Genomic DNA, 16520 nt, shown 5'->3' on the forward strand with positions numbered 1-16520 from the left:
GGGCAGAGAGGGAGATAGGTTTGGAGAGGGAGCAAGGCTCATGCCCGAGCGCTCAGCTAGTTGAAGGGGCAGACCAGGATGCCCAGTCCCTTGCTGTCTGGACTGGGAGCTCCCTGAGGAGGGGCTGGCAGCTGGAGCAGTTCCAGCCCCAGCGGGTGGGTTGGGAGCAGCTGCTGTCAGGACCTGGCTCCTGAGCCCTCCACCCCTCACTCTTTCGAGTTCTGACCTGGGGACCCCTGCCCTACACTGAGGAAAGGGCCCAGGTAGGTGTTTCTTAGAGTGGCATTTTCCTGGCGCCGTGTGCCCCTTTGTGGTATCAGCGTTGCCCTGAGAAAGCAGGAGCCGCACTGATGGTGAGCCTGTGTCCTGTCTGTGGTTGGCGCTGTCCTCGCCGGTGGCACTGGGGGGCGCCGTACGCAGTGGTCCGATGCCTGGCCCCTGCTGCTGGCAGCCCGAGGACCTTGGCCTCCCCACAGTGGTGCCCTCCTCGAGCCCTGAGTTGAGCAGTCCGCTCCAGCTGCTTCTGGTGACATCGCTGTCAGCAATTAAAAAGTCGTGTTGTCACTGGTGATAGCTTTGCTTTCCAGCCGGTGCATTTTGAGTGGGATGCAGGTTTAGATAAGCAGTTTCTTTACATTATTGCTGATTGGTTTGTTTTTCTAACTTGACTATAAGCTCACTGAAGTCAGGAACCACTTTTTAAAAAGTTGAGGTGCAGCTTATGGCTCTATGAATTTGGACAAACACGTCCAGGCGTTGCCGCAAATCAAATGTAAAAACAGTTCCATGCCCCCAGGTCCCCTCCTGCCTTCTCAGCTCCCCCCCCACCGTCAGACCATCAGGCCCTGTCTGATATGTCCCTGCGGTTTTGCCTGTTCCAGGACGTCTTGTCATGTCACTGGCCTGCAGTTTGCGGTCCTCGCGTCTGGCCCTGCTCCTTGACGTCCTCGTGGTGTGGGTGTGTCGGTAGCTCGGCGCCGTGTGGCTCACCCAGGCGTTCTGTCCCCTCGCCAGGTGAAGGTCAGTATTCACGTTTTGATATGTTTTAGTAGGTAGTTTTTTCATTTACATTTCTAACCGAGTTAAAGTTGTACACTTGATTTTTGGGGGGTGGGGGGAAGTAATCGGATTTTTTAATTTATTCATCTTTAATGGAGGTCCTGGGGTAAGAAATTTTTCATTTTTATAACATAGTCTCCACCTAGAACTTGAACATTGGATATTTCTGGTTACACTTCTTTTTATTTTTACTGTATTATCCTGTAGTGTGTTTTTATGCACAATTGAAAAAATTGGTAGGTGAGTTTCCTTAGAAGGATTGCTAGGGCAGAGGTGTCGGGATCTGTTTCCCCGCCGTCGCTGCCCAAGCCGTTAGGCAGGCTCTGAGTTCTGAGCCCTTTGGGGTCTCTGCTCCATCTCCCTCTGCATTTTCTCAACACATCCATCAGTCGTCACAGCAAATTCTGCCCCCCCCCCGCCCCGGCTTTTGTAAATTACTACACGTGAGAGAGTTTCTCTCTGGCCTTCCTTCTCTCTTACTGATCACCTGTAGTATTCTGGGAATGCATTCTGAGGAAATAACCCTAAACACGTGCTGATGTGTTTGTTCTTGGATCTCTGTGCCTGTTGCACACTTCTCTCCCTCATGGTGCTTGTTTAGAAACATCAGGAAGAAAAGCTCGTTTTGAAAGCGATAAGCACGTTTCTGAGCCGCCCCCGCCCCCGCTGTGCCCCTCAGCTCACAGCCCCACCCGGTATGTTGGGCCCTGTGCTGGGGGGCTGGGGGGCTGGGGTGGGAGTGGGCTCCTGGCTCGGTGACGAAGGCCGTCCTCACTGCAGTCCTGGGTCCCATTCACCTCTCTAATCTGGTATCTGACGTGTTTAGTACGTTTGCTGCAGTTTGCGCGTGACCTTCAGGCTGCATCTTCAGAGACTGCCATCAGAGCAGGAAGTGCCTCCTCCTGCTGGTTTAAATGTGGTCCCATGTGTCTTGTTTCCCCGGCCTTTACCTGCGCATCTGTGACTTCTGCAGCTTTTATTTCATCTGTATGCACATTTCAGCCAGGAGCGCGGCCTGTGGGAGCACTCACTCACACGTTAGTGTATTTCCACTTTTCAGCTTTGTAACTTTTGGTTTATAATGTTTTCATCCCTTGTCTGTTTTCTCAGTGAAATAGCAGCAGTGCCCTGACGATGAAAGGGCGCTCCGGCTTGTGTTCTGGGGAGGCGTGGGAGGAGCACCAAGAAGTGGGGAGCTAGGTGTGTCAGTTGAGGCAGGGATTTTTAAATAGTAGGTGTTCCTGTGGCTTGACCCAGCCACAGTGGGGAGCAGACAGGCTGTGGCTGTTGTCCTGCTCCGAGTGGGCTCGGCCCCGTGTCGCCAGGTGTGACTGTGAGCATATGCCCTGCCTCACCTCGGGGGTGGCCTCTCCCTGCTCCGTCCTCTGCTGTCTCCTGTCCCAGAAAAGCTGACCTCCCTCAGGGTCCCTTCCCCTCTCCCACACTCTCTCTGGTCCTCCGCACAAGCAGCTTTTGGCCTTTGAGCTCCTGTGAAGCTGAGGTCCCACCTCCCCAGAGTTTGCAGACCCCTAACCAGGACTCCCCAGAGGGAAGGCTGGAGTCCTGGCCATTCCTCTCTCTCCCTGTGAGCTTTTCTTCTTGACGTTCCTCTCTGTGTGCTCTTGCAGACATTGCTGAGATGAGAGGCTGTCGCAGCCAGGCCTGGGCTCTCTTCTGGGAGGCAGAGTCTGACATGGAATGGAGGCTCCGTGCAGCCACACTTGGTTGACACTGGGTGTTTGTAGTTAGTGTGGCACAGATGGGTGTGAGAACTGCTGGCTACCTGGGGTGGGTGTTCTGGTGATGGGGTGACAGTGGCATATGACCCATGCCTGCACACCTGCCTTCCTGGGCGCCGTCCCTCCCCTGGGAGAGACAGGCAGACAGCCCCACTCATGGGGAGGAGCACGAGGCCAGGAGCAGCCTGCTAGGAGGAAACGTGCCAGTCACAGCACCCGCGTTCAGATCACAGCCTGCTGGCCTTAAGCAGGCGATGCTAGTTACCTTCCCAGGTAGCCGCTTGGGACCGCCCACCTGCTCCGGCCAGGCTGTGCCCTGGCACGCCCCGCCCCCTCTGTGCTGAGGGAGGGCATCCCTGGTGCCCTCGCATGTGGGGCCCGATGAGTGAGACAGGCGTTTGCATCTCCGGCGGAAGCTTCCGCTCAGCGTCTGTGCGGTGCTGCCGAGGGTTCTCGGAATAGTGGCGACCATTGGGTGACTCGACTTTACCTTTGATCTTCCAGGCGAGCGCTAAGTCGGATAAGGAAGGAGGGCGACCATGCATCATGGCGGCGGCCCTCAGAGTGTCCCGCACCAGCTGCAGAGGTCCCGGGCCTTTGGCGGCAGCGAAGGGGAAGAGCAGCAGGTCCACCCGAACCCGCCGCCGTCCCCCGCCACGCCCTTCGCGCCATCGGCCAGCCCGTCGGCACCCCAGTCCCCCGGGTACCAGGTTCAGCAGCTCATGAGTCGGAGCCCCGTGGCTGGGCAGAACGTGAACATCGCCCTTCAGAATGTCGGGCCAGTGGTGGGAGGGAGCCCTCAGATCACGCTGGCCCCTCTGCCGCTGCCCAGCCCCACGTCTCCCGGATTCCAGTTCAGCGCCCAGCAGAGGCGGTTTGAGCACGGCTCTCCCTCGTACATCCAGGTCACCTCGCCACTGTCCCAGCAGGTCCAGACGCAGAGCCCCACACAGCCCAGCCCTGGGCCGGGACCGGGCCTGCAGGGCGTGCGGGCGGGCGCCCCCGGCCCCAGCCTGGGCCTCTGCAGCAGTAGCCCCACCGGGGGCTTCGTGGATGCCAGCGTGCTGGTGAGGCAGATCAGCCTGAGCCCGTCCGGCGGCGGCCACTTTGTGTTCCAGGAGGGCTCGGGCCTGGCACAGGTGGCCCAGGGCGCCCAGGTCCCGCTGCAGCACGCAGGCGCGCCTGTCACTGTCAGGGAACGGAGACTCTCGCAGCCCCACGCACAACCCGGGGGCACCGTCCACCACCTGGGACCCCAGAGCCCTGCGGCTGCGGGCGGGGCCAGCCTGCAGCCCCTGTCCAGCCCTGGCCACATCACCACGGCGAGCTTGCCGCCCCAGATCAGCAGCATCATCCAGGGGCAGCTGATCCAGCAGCAGCAGGTGCTGCAGGGGCCGCCGCTGACCAGACCTCTGCTCCCTGGGGTCGGGGTCGGGGTCGGGGGGGCCTCAGCGTTTGGGATGACGTCCCCACCGCCCCCAACCAGCCCTTCCAGGACTGCGGTGCCCCCGGGCCTCTCCACCCTTCCTCTCCCGTCTGCGGGGAGTGCGGGGGTGAGGAGGGCTCCCAGGAAGCTGGAGGAGATCCCCCCGGCCTCCCAGGAGCTGGCTCAGATGCGCAAGCAGTGCCTGGACTACCACTACCGGGAGATGGAGGCACTGAAGGAGGCCTTCAAGGAGTATCTCATCGAACTGTTCTTCTTGCAACACCTTCAAGGGAACATGATGGATTTCTTAGCTTTTAAGAAGAAGCATTATGCCCCGTTACAAGCTTACCTTAGGCAGAATGATTTGGACCTGGAGGAAGAGGAGGAGGAGGAGGAGGAAGAGGAAGAGAAGTCTGAGGTTATCAATGATGAGGTGAGAAACAGCGGTTTCATAATCAGCCGGCTGTGTTACGTGCATGTGAGTCCAGGCAGCCGTGAGTTAAAAATGACCTGTGAGCCTGGGGTGCCTCTGCCATGCAGTTTCGCAGGAGTTTGGTCCAGGAGCAGAGCTGACGAGGGTTGCTTTTCCCTTCTCGGAGGGGGAGAGCTGCTCTTGCGGGAGGTCGATGCAGAACGCTGCTGTGAGTTGGGCTGGTGCGCCTGGAACCGGGGTGCTCCCCTGACGTGAGGCTGGCCCGCGAGGCCCAGCTTTCCCCCGTGCTCTGCTGGGCGTGGGGGGTTGGCCGACCCTGCGGGGCGGCAGAGGCCAGAGGCGTGGACAGCGCCTGCTGGTTCCCGTAACTCACGGGGGTCCTCCCGTTAAAAACGCTGTGACTGTGGTTTTTAAAGAAGGTTTGGATCACTAGCCTTTTATGGTGCACTGGTTACAATTCTACACCACTAGATATGTTTATAAGGTATCTTCACGATTAAAGAAACTGTGACGATTACGACAGAAAGTTATTCGAGGATGCTTTCAGGTTTCAGATGCAGTCTTCGATTTGAGATCATATGTTCAAGTCACTTCCCAGATACCTGTCGAATGACATTTGAGGTGGAATCTTTTTTAGGTAGTGAAGTTTTTGGGTGCCTGGAACGGGTGCTTAATAAATCCTCGGTTTGAGGTTTCTCAGCATCTCAGTGACTCCTTGGATCCTTGTATTTGTACTTCCTAAAACCAACGCCGAGCAGACAGTGAGGTGCACTGTGATGCACTGTACTTGTGCCTTTGTGTTGTGTACTGTACACTACGTTGGTGGAGCTTATTTTGTTTTCCGATACAGCTAAAATAACGTAAATCTTTGTCAGCTCTTCTCCTGCAAAGAAATCAGCCTTTGCTGAGCAAAAGCTGGTCTCTTTGCTTGTCTCATTTGATACTTATTATGTGTGGCTTTGCCATGTGGTGTTTTCTTTAACACCCTTTCCAGGATGAGCCATTTTTATTTTCTGAAAGGTTTATATGATTACTTTGAGGATTTCACCTCTGTTGCCGTGAAACAGTGAGATTCAGGTCTCTCTCTGTTTGTGCACCAATGTTGTCTTTAGGCTCAGTCCCCGTATCTGTCGTTGCCATTCTGACCTACACGAAGTAGGCCAGGGTCTGTCGTACAAACTGCCTATCAGGTTGTTAGGGTTTTGCCACTTGAAGACTGTCTCCCATTCCCATTTTTAAAATTTGAGGTTGCAGAATCTAAGGATATTGCACTTGTGACTTAAACTGGAGTTTCTGCAGGATTTGCAGTTGAGTTAGGTTGTTATGTTATAAATCCATCATATTATAGCAATTCAGTGTCCTTTCACAGGATTTGATGCAAAAACATTCCATTTTAAAACACCAAACATCAGTGAGCTATCAGCAATAAAATTCTAACAAAATTTTGAGCAGTCTTAAAAATTATGTTGCCTTTTTTTCTCAAAATATTTCCTCTCAGGTAAAGGTTGTGACAGGAAAGGATGGGCAGACTGGTACTCCTGTTGCTATAGCAACCCAGCTTCCTCCAAATGTTTCTGCTGCTTTTTCATCCCAGCAGCAACCATTTCAGGTACTTTTCGATGGTTCTAAAATGTAGTCTCATCCGAAACTTTTCCTTCATCCGATATTTTAACCTTCGATTCACTATTTGCTCTTCAGCATTTTTTCCCAGAGCCCATTCCTTATTTTGAAAAAGTAAAAAACTCTTCCTGCATATAAAATTATAAAACTAAACTGCATGAGTAAATGACAACGCAGATCTTAACGTGTTATTTTTTGTGTGTGTTGACCTGTAACGTGGTAGTAGCTTCGGCATGCATGTCACCTGATACTTACAGTCCTGTTGAATGTACGCTCCGGATTCCTGTGTGCTGTGTTTTAAATGTTGGTTCTTTCTTGTGTCTTCTATCTGTATATTTGAGAACAGTGCAAAACAGAACAACAACAACAAAAAGATTAAACATGCTAACTTAGTGTTCTCTGTAGCTGGAAGAAGCACTGAGGTGAAACATACCTGAAATATCAGGACTTTAGGCTTCTAAATGGATGTTAATTGAATGCAAACTGGTTTTAAAAATTTTTTTGAAAATTAAATCACTCAGCGTGACATTAATAAATGCCAGGAACCTAAAAGTACAGGTCAGAGTCTAGTCATTTTGGAATAGATTGTGCTGGGTTCTGAAAGCAGCTTCATCTTGTGGATGTTTAAGTTTTTTTTTTTTAATTTTAAATTTTGGTATAATTTCAGTTGTGTATGAAAGTTGGAGTAGGTACAAAGTGCTCCACTTGTATCTTCTGTTCAGATCCACCAGTTGTTGCCTTTCTGCCCCGTTTGCATTATTTTCATTCTCTCTCTTCGTCCCTCCCTCTCTCTCTCATATGCACACATACGCACATCCCCTGTGAGCTGTGTGAGAGCGCACTGCAGACCTCGCCCCAGGCACTGCCCCCGAGCGCTTGCGCACATGGTGTCAGGGGTGGGTGTTACCCGGCCTACCGTCAGTGTAAGGGTCAGTCCCCAGAGTCTCCCGGCAGCTGTTCCATGACTGAGCCGCAGCTCGTGCAGATCTTGTCTGCTGTTCTGGTGGTGTCCTTTGTAGTTGCTTCTCCCCGGGCTGGGGTCACCCACTGTGTTGAGTTGTCATGCCTCTCTGGTCTTCTTTAATCTGGGCTGGCTCCTCACTCTTTGATGACCTTTACGTTTTTGAGGAGTAAAGGCCAGTTATTTTGTAGATGGTCCTTTGATACGGGCCACTAACTCTATCTTCTGTTCACAAGTCTGGCCAGAATTGGTCCTCACGTTAAAGATTGCAGAGTAGATTTTCTAACTCCGTTATTCTTACATTCATTAGTTGGCATCCACTATCATGATGAGCTTTTTTCCCCATTATATTCATATATGGATTCTTACTTTAATCGGTGGGTTATAGATGTCATTAACAGTATTTATTTGTTTATTTTAAATTATTTAATTCAATAAAATTCACTCATTTTTATGTCTGTAGTTTTGTGAGCTTTGACAAACTCACAGAGTTGTGTAAACACCACCACCATAGTCAAGAAACAGGAGTCCATCATCCCGCAAAATGCTCCTCCTGCTACACTTTATGGTCAGACTCTCTCCCTCCGTCTTGGTTCCCCATCTCTGTGACTTTGCCGCTCCCAGGTAAAATGTGAGTGGAATCACAGCATGCTGCCTTTTCAGTGCGTGTGGTGAACTCAAGATATAGCCGCGTTGCTGAGTTTACCTGTGGTTTGTTTTTTTTTGCTGAGTGGTATTCCTTTGAATGAGTGTTCCCCTATTTGTCCAGTTTCCCTTTGAAGGACCTTGGGTTGTTTCCAGTTTTTAGCATATGTAAGAGGAAGATTGCTGGGTATGTTAATAAGTTTATGTTCAGTTTTGTAAGAAACTGCCAGACTTTTTCACAGTGGCTGCACCATTTTGAATTCCCACCAGCAGTAGGAGTTCCTGTTTTTCTGCATTCTCCCCACTACTTGTTTTTGTCCGTTTCCTTTTGTAGTTATTCTAATATGTATGTAGTTTTAGTTTGTGTATCTCTAAAGACTAGCGATGTTGAACAAGTTACCATGTGTTCATTTGCCATTTGTATATCCTCTTTGGTGAAGCATCTCTTCATTTCTTTCACCAGTTTTTTTCACTGCGTCATTTGCTTTATTGTTGCGTTTAAGAATTCTTTATATAATTTTGGATTGAAGTTTTTTTTATCAGATATAAATTTGCAAATATTTTTCTCTCCTGCAGATTATCTTTTTCTTCTTTTATACTGTTTTTTTTTACAGAGCAAAAGTTCTGAATTTTGATGCAGTCTATTTTACCATTTTTTTCTTTTATGGATTGTGCTTTTGACATATATGTAAGAATTCTTTGCTCAACCCAAGGTCACAAAAACTTCATTTGTTTTCTTCTAGAAGTTGTATAGTTTTAGGTTTTACATTTAGGTCTGTGATCCACTTTGAGTAAAGTTTTGTATAACATACAAGTGTAAGTAAAGGTTCATATCTTTACATGTTGATAGCCAGCTAGTTGAGCACCATTTCTTAAAAAGACTGTTCTGAATTGACTTTGCATCTTTGACAAAAGTCAGTTGATTCTGTCTGTATGGGTCCATTTGTGGGCTCTCTTCTCTTCCATTGACCTATGTGTCTTTGTTTTTGCTCATGACACACTGTCTTTACTACTGTAGCTTTGTAGTAAGTCCTGAAATCAGTTAGCATGAATTCTTCAACTTTATTCTGTTTCAGAATTGTTTTGGTCATTCTGGTTCCTTTTGATGTCTACAGAACGCTCTGCTAGGATTTTGGTTGGGATTGCACTGGACCTGTTGACCTGTTTGGGGAGAAGTAATACCTTGACGACATTGAGTCTTCTAGCCCAGGAATATGTTACAGCTCTCCATTTATATTTATCTTCTTTGATTTCTTTCATCAGTATTTTGTAGTTTTCAGCATGCCAATTCTGTACATATTTTGTTAGACCTACACCCAAGTATTCTAATTTTTCTGTGGTGCTACAGATGGTACTTAAATTTTTAAAAGTTTTCCTGGTTGTTCATTCCCAGTTTATAGGAATACAATTGACTATGCAGCCTTGCTAAGTTCCTTTTCTAGAGTCAGGAGCTGTTCTGTATATTCCACAGGATTTTCTCCTTGGAGATCGTGTCTGCAAAGAAGCAAAGTTTGTATTTTCTTTTCCCGTCTATGCCTTTTATTTCTTTTTCCTGTCTTATTGCACTGGCGTGGAATTCCACGGTGAAGATGGATAGGAGTGGTGAGAACAGACATTCTTACCTTTTTCCTGGTCTTAGGGGGAAGGCAGTTTGTCTTTTACCTTGGAGTCTGATGCTATCTGTAGATTTTGTAGGTGTCCTTTATCAAGTTAAAGAAATTCCTTATTCCTAGTGTTTATCATGAAAGGAAGTTGAACTTTCTCAAATGCTGTTTCTGCATCTGTTCACTTAATCATGCGATTTTTCTTGTTTGGTCTGGAAGAATGGTGAATTACATCATATGAAGATACAATTCATATGCAGGGACTACACAGGTCTTAAGTGTTACAGTTTATCAAGTTTAACAAGCAGCACTTAACTTGTACACCTGTCAGACGTCCCTTTCCATCATCTCCTGTGTCCCTGCAGGCCACCCACTGCCCACCCCCCATGTTTTGTTATGTTTATTCTGCTCTTACTGCTTTTCTCGGTGTTCAACTTGTCTGTGATTTGAGCAGTCGGAGCTCTTCCAAGCTGGCTCTAGTATACTCTTGACACATCCCTGCCACTCTCTGAGCACTTGCTCACTTTCTTCTACGAGATGTTCAAGATTTATCTTGCATATTCCTTGATCAAGCCCAAGATCAGTCATTTCTCCAGGGAGCCTGGTTCCGATCGGTGGGGAATAGTAATTTGAACCTGATGTTTAGGTGCTTCTTGAGATGAATTTGATACAACTGAAGATAAGATTTCTTCAGTTGGAAATTGTCTGAAGAGTTATCCGTGGCATGTCTTTTCTGTTAATGCTAGAGGAATGTGATACATCAGTATGTTTATAGACCACACTGATATTTGCCTAAGAACAGTGGGACGGTGGAAGGCACCAAGTACCGGTAAACTTAGGTGGTTTCCACAGTGACACGAATTAAACCTTCTGATTTACCAGCGTGCTTACCAGATGGCCGGAAATCAGATTGTTGATCTAGGTCTGCAGGGTTCTCATCCACTTTTGATGGCAGTGTAGTGTGGAAACATTTGGAAACATTTCAGGTGATCGGAAAAAGCGAGCACCGGTGGGCCCTTTGCCCTGCCAGCATGCTCTAAAGATACTCTGTTTGTGCCCCAGAAAACACCTCTAGTGCTGTTCTGAGCAGCACTGTTTGTAAGTAGCCCCAGACTGAGTAGAACCAGCATGTCCACCAGCAGCAGACAGGTCAGTGAGTGGTGCACATTCGCGCAGAGGAGTGTGAACGAGAGTGGTCAGCAGTGGGAACGCGGGAGCGGGCCACTGCACGCCTGGGCGTGGTGGGGCTCAGCGACGCCGCGTGGGGAGCAGGGGTTGTGGGAGGCGCAGGCGGCACTGCTTCAGGTCCGGATCCTGGGGAAGCAGAGCCAGACACAGTGCTGGGCAAGCTGAGCCCGTAGCTGCCGACCCTGGGGAAGTGTCACCGGGCTGTGGGGAGGGGCTGCCTGCACGGTGCCGGGGTCTTCACGGCACGAGTAGCAGTTGATTCTTAAGCCTCGTGATGAGTACGTGGGTGATCTTTATTACTTTTTACACTGTAATCATTTTTCTTTTCTTCCTTTTTTTAATTGAAGTACCATCAGTTATGTTGTGTCAGTTTCTAGGGTACAGCACACTGTCCAAGTCATGCGTATACGTACATGTTTGTTAACCATATATGTTTTTCTACCTCTTAGCATTTTATTATGAAAAATTGCAAACAGAGAAAAGTTGAGCAGTGTTCAGTGAACACCTGTATCCCACTATTTTAAAATCTATGATCAATTTTATCATGCTTTTAAAATCACTTACAGAATATATTAAATATTTAAAAGACCAAAAGAGGAAAACCAAGGAGTGTCCGTTTTGAATTATAGATCTTTGAGGCAAATACTAGTGGATGTCTAAGGAGACAAGTAAATGGAGTCTGTCAGAAGACATTCTGAAATGAAAAATACATCCTTTGCTTCCTTTGGTGGGGGGGAAATCTCAGTATGAGTTTTATCATTTACAACCAGTTGTAGAATTTTTATATTGGCTAATCTATATATTGACTAGTGAAACTCCAGAAATAAATTCAGAATTCTTTGCAATATATATATAGTCTGCTTCCAAAAGATTTTGAGGTAATATTACTGAGTGCAGAGGAATTGTGTATAAAATAATACACACGCACATGCACTCACATATTTATTAATGAAAAGAACCATTCTGAGTAGATAGTATCTTTCAGTGGCTTTTCTGTTAGAGAAAGTGAACGGTCATAGTTCTGTCATTCTAACAAAGCTTTTAAATATTTATTACATACATACCAGTTGACACAGTGTATTTACACTTTTCTTTGGCCATTTCATTTGACAAGTGCCCTATGTTTTATTCACTTTCAGTAATTCTGACTTTAATGGCTTCTCATACATCATTTTGAGGAACTGTGATTTCTTAAGCCACTTTTCTCATTTTAATTCTATTTAGAAAAAGTTTTCAGGAGTAGCATTCGTGACGCAAGGAAGTCTTAGTGTCTGTGCGGTGCTCGCCATGCACCGTCGCTTTGGTGTTGGCAGAAGGTGCTGCTGGAAGCGTGTGAGTGGTCCCAGGTTTGTTACCGCCTTGTCAGCACTGGCAGGCGTTCTAAACAGAGTTCAAGACATTACCAGGATGAATATTGTTACTTGCAACCAGTTACTGGATTTTTACAACAAACTGCTCTGCTGGTGATTAAACTCTGGAAGTAAAGCCGGAGTTGTTGGTGTGTGTATCAGTTTCTGCTTCCATGAAGTTTTGAGGTGCTGTTCTAGAGTGCAGTTATTATGTACAAAGTAGTTTTTACTGCAGTTACTTAGACCTTAAAAAATCCTAATTGGACATTATTTTTCAGTGGTTATAATGTTACAAGAAATGAATAATTACAGTTCTTTAACCCTGACCCAACTATTGATTTTTTATTCTTTCTTATGTGTTCATATTTTTACGTGTACAGTTAAAGCTTTGTAGGTGTGAAGTGGAAGCTTACTTGTTTAATCGACGTACATGTGGAAAGAAGGCGTGAGTGATTTTCTCTCACTCACCCTCACCCCAGGTTAACCTTGGGGGGATTTCGTTCAGAGTCTTGAATTGAGAGACCTCTGGTCACTGAGCCCAAAGCCTTGTCCAGTACAGGTGGGTCCTTTGAAGGGACTCAGGATGGTCATCACCTCATTGCCCATGCCCTTCTCTTTCGGTGACTGGGCATCCCACCTTACAGGTACCACCGGTCCACTTAGTTTACATTTGTTTCTTTAAACTGGACAGAAAGGTACTCCTTGGTGACCAGCAGCTGCAGCTGTTGGTCTTAGTTCCGCCCTCCAGAGGCATGAACGGCTGCTCCTCTTTCTGGTAGCAGATTTTCTTTTCTGTGAGCTACATCCCCTGTTCCTTCGACTGTTGTTTTCCCCTTGGCGTAGTTTCTAGACTCCCTCTAAGTTGTACTGTCTGCTCTGGAAAAGTCAGTTTCGTTGTTGTCTTTCTTCAGATGGGCATCCAGAATTCTGTTCCCATCAAGGAGTATCTTTTTTTTATGAGAATTTTTCTTTCTTATTTTTTAAAGAGTTCCAATATATGATTGTTAATTATAACCAAATTTGTATTTTAAAAACAGGAATGTCTTTCCTATTAAAATACTCATGAAGACTGTAAGATAAAACTGAAAACCATTCTGAAAACTAAGCGTCAGTGGCAGTCAGGAGTTAGGGAAAGAGAAGTCCTTCCCTGTCAGTGTCTTTGATGATGTATTTTTTCTTTGAATGAAGTCCAGTGTATCAGTTTTTTCGTAAGGATGTCCAGTCTTCTAACATCCCTTGGTTGAGAGGACTTCGTTCCCTTTGGGTAACTTTGGAGTCTTCAGGAAGCGACATGATTGTGGGAGCGTGAGTCTCCCTCTGCGCTCTGCTCAGTTCTCTCCGTCTGCCGTCCGTCCTTCAGCAGCGCTAGGCCCCCCGATGCCTGAGGTCTGCGGTGCGTCTGGACGTCCTTCTCTCCTCTTGTCCTTCTCTCAGGAATCTGCTTTCAGTTCGCTGACCTCTGCGTCCCCACTCTGCTGCTCAGCCTAGCCAGTGAACGCTCTTATTTTAGATATTTTATTTTTCAGTTGTAGAAGCTCCATTTGGCTCTCTTTTTTAACAGTTTCTTTTTTCCCTGACAAGGTTTCCTTCGTCCTTCGTAACAACATACTTTCTTTTGTGTCCTTGGGCACACTCACTAAAGCCACTGTAAAATCCCTGCTGCCAGTTACAGTATGTGGGTCACCTTGGGGTTGGTATCCATTGACTGTTTTCTGAGTATGGCTCATGTTTTCTTGTATCTTTGTGTTTTGCAGTAAATTTGAATTAGATTTTGGATGTCATGAGTGATACATTGTAGAAACTCTGGGTTCTGCTCTGTTCTTCTGAAGGGTGTGATTGTTTTGCTTTTACATGTAGTTAATGTGATTGAATTGAAACTGTGAACCCTGTCTCCGATCGCGGTGCTGGAGACGTCCGTGCAGTTCTTTTGGCCGGGGCTTGGAGTCTTTGTGCAGGTGTGGTTTAGGAGGCAGCCAGACACCGAGGAGAGGACTCTGGGCCTCCCCCACCTCCAGCTGTCTCCTGTGGCTCTGCTCTGATCTCCTGCCCTCCGTCTTCAAAGTGGCCTTCAAGCCAGTGAGGCCCTGCACGTCTCTGGACCTGAGCTGGTCCACGCAGTGCAGCCTGGGGCCTGCTCTTTTGCCAAATGCTGTAAAATCAGAACTCTCCCCTAGCTCCATTCCCTTCTTGCAAGGATGGAGTGTTCCATCTTGTAGCTGCCTACCCTTTCATGTCTTTTTATATTTCATCTAGAGTTTGTGTTTATCTACAGTGTGTTTGGCCCAACAGGAAGTACTCAGCCATTACTGGACACAGAACCCTGTATCAATTTCTTTTATTTTAAGAAAGGCCTTTTTTCAATTCCAGAAGTAATACATGTTCATTATAGAACATTTGGAAAATTCAGAGAAGTGCACACAAACACGAATTATAAATTACCTATAGTCTTGTCCCCAGAGATAACCACTGTTCACATACTGGTTTTCAAATCATTCTTTTCTTTCTTCCTCCTTCCTTCCGTCTCTCTGTCCATCCCTCCCTCTCTCGCCCCGTCTTTGTTAAGTGTAGATGGTGGGGTGCTTGCTTTCCTTTTCACTCTGAGACCTCTCGCCATGTGAGGCAGTGACCTGCAGCGCGGCCGGTACTGGCAGCGTAGTGTCTGTTCCCAGGGCTGCAGGGGTCAGCAGCCCCTCGCACAGAGCAGTTACTGTGTTTGGACGTTTAAAAGAAAGCCTCATAAGTAGAGTAGATGTAATTGAATTATTAAAAACATTGGCAACTAGCAGCTGTTCAGCGTAATTCTCAGCATTCGGTGTGCCTGCAAGCGTGGTGCAGAGCTGTGAGAGGCGCAGGGTGCCCACACTCGGCGGGTTTCTGTCTTTTCTGGTAGCTTTTCATTTAAACATTCAAAGTAGAGCCTGTATATATTTCACATAGCTTTATGTCACGTATGGTGCTAACTGCAAAAATGCCATTTTGAAGTTAATTGGGTTGTTACGAATTAGCGTGTTAGTGTCACTTTCCAGTACCAAGACAGTTTCAGCCTTTCTTGTCGTCACTCGGCTTTTATGTTCCTGGCGGGGTGATGCCGGGCAGGGTGACTGGTGAGGGAGGCTGAGCTGCAGCCCTAGGTCCGAGACTGAGGTTCCCGCATTAGCTTCTGCTGTCTTCTTTGTGCAAAGCTAGCTTGTTTCTGAAGGACTCTAGATTTGCATTGATCTGAAAGTACATTTAAAACCAGAATACAAGTCCTTTTTTTTAATCCTCCAGAGGTAAGTTAGAACTTACTTACTACAATACATTGGGTAGATAACATTTCTCTTCTTAAGAAGGAATGAGGTCACTGTTTGGGATAATTATGATAGTTTTAGTTTATATTCATTCTTGTAATGCACTTAAATGATCAAGATCTCAGTTTTTCTTTTTTTTTTTTCTTCCCAGCAGCAAGCCCTAGCAGGGACCCTGGTGGCAGGGGCCGGAAATGCGATAGAAACGGACCCCTTTAAGAGGCAGCAGGCGGGACCCCCGGCAGGTATGTTCCGGAGCCCAGGCTGAGGTGCCCTCAGGGCCCAGGTAGCGGCTTAGTTTGGGAGTTCCTGTGTGGCGGCCACGTGTTTCTGAAGCACGGCCCCTAAATGGAACTTGGTTTTGGTTAGTTTCTACTTTGAAAGTTAAGTTTTCTTTGGTGATAATCAGCTAAGCAAAATATTTATGTGAATATTTACGTGTCCTGAAGTTAGAAGTTTGTCGATTGAACCGATATATTCCAGTTTGATTTTCTGTGTGCATTTGTAGGCTCTTTAATCCTCATGATGTGGTTAAATGTAAAACCATTTGCTTTTTCAAGTTGCCATTCATTTTTCAAACTGAATTTTTTCTTCAGCTTATGAACTTAATGCACATTTTGTGTAAAAAATTCAGACAGTTCAGAAGAGGGTAATTTAAGTCTACTTCTGTCTGTTGTTCCTTCCTCGTTCCCTAGCCACAGACGTAGCTGCTAAGATTTGTTTACATTCGCAGACCTTTTTCTGTCCTCACACAAGCATTGTTACAGATGTGTCATTCTGAAAAAATTCCAGTGTGACCCCGTGTACACCGTTTTGTCTTTTTTTTTGGTGGGGGTAGGTAATTAGGTTTACTTACTTATTTTTTAAATAGTATTTATTTTATTTTTTAATCTAATCCTGGGGATGGAACCCAGGACCTCCTGCATGCTAAACACACACCCTACCACTGAGCTGCGCCCTCCCCCCACACCGTGTGTCTCTAGTATTCCCGGCGGTGGACCTCTTCCTTTTTGACGGCTGCAGGATCTTCCACTGCACGGTGCTTTCTGCTTTGTTCATCAGACCCTTGTTAGCATTCATTTATTAGTATCCTTTTTTCCTGTTATAATCAGAACAGGATTGAGCATTTAGTTGCGTATTTTTTCCTACGTCTTTCCCCACACATCTGAAAGAAGAGCTCCTAGGAATGACATTGCTGGATCAGGCGTC

At 47.0% G+C, this 16520-nt stretch overlaps 1 protein-coding gene across 11 annotated transcripts in view; it reads left to right on the forward strand.

Moving 5' to 3' along the window:
• Positions 1–16520, forward strand: part of EP400 (E1A binding protein p400) — a 98485-nt gene that overhangs the window by 12381 nt on the left and 69584 nt on the right. For 5 of the 11 annotated variants that reach the window (XM_072953489.1, XM_072953491.1, XM_072953490.1 and 2 more), the window contains exons 2-5: positions 882–1020; positions 3303–4657; positions 6156–6266; positions 15466–15556. In XM_072953489.1, the coding sequence (XP_072809590.1) occupies positions 3338–4657; positions 6156–6266; positions 15466–15556 (1522 nt within the window). In that variant the 5' untranslated portion in view covers positions 882–1020; positions 3303–3337. The remainder of the gene's footprint in view (positions 1–881; positions 1021–3302; positions 4658–6155; positions 6267–15465; positions 15557–16520) is intronic. The other 6 variants (XM_072953492.1, XM_072953495.1, XM_072953493.1 and 3 more) reach the window with 4 other exon arrangements.

This window comes from Vicugna pacos, chromosome 32 (assembly GCF_048564905.1).
Source record: "Vicugna pacos chromosome 32, VicPac4, whole genome shotgun sequence".
In the NCBI taxonomy this organism is placed as follows: Eukaryota; Metazoa; Chordata; class Mammalia; order Artiodactyla; family Camelidae; genus Vicugna; species Vicugna pacos.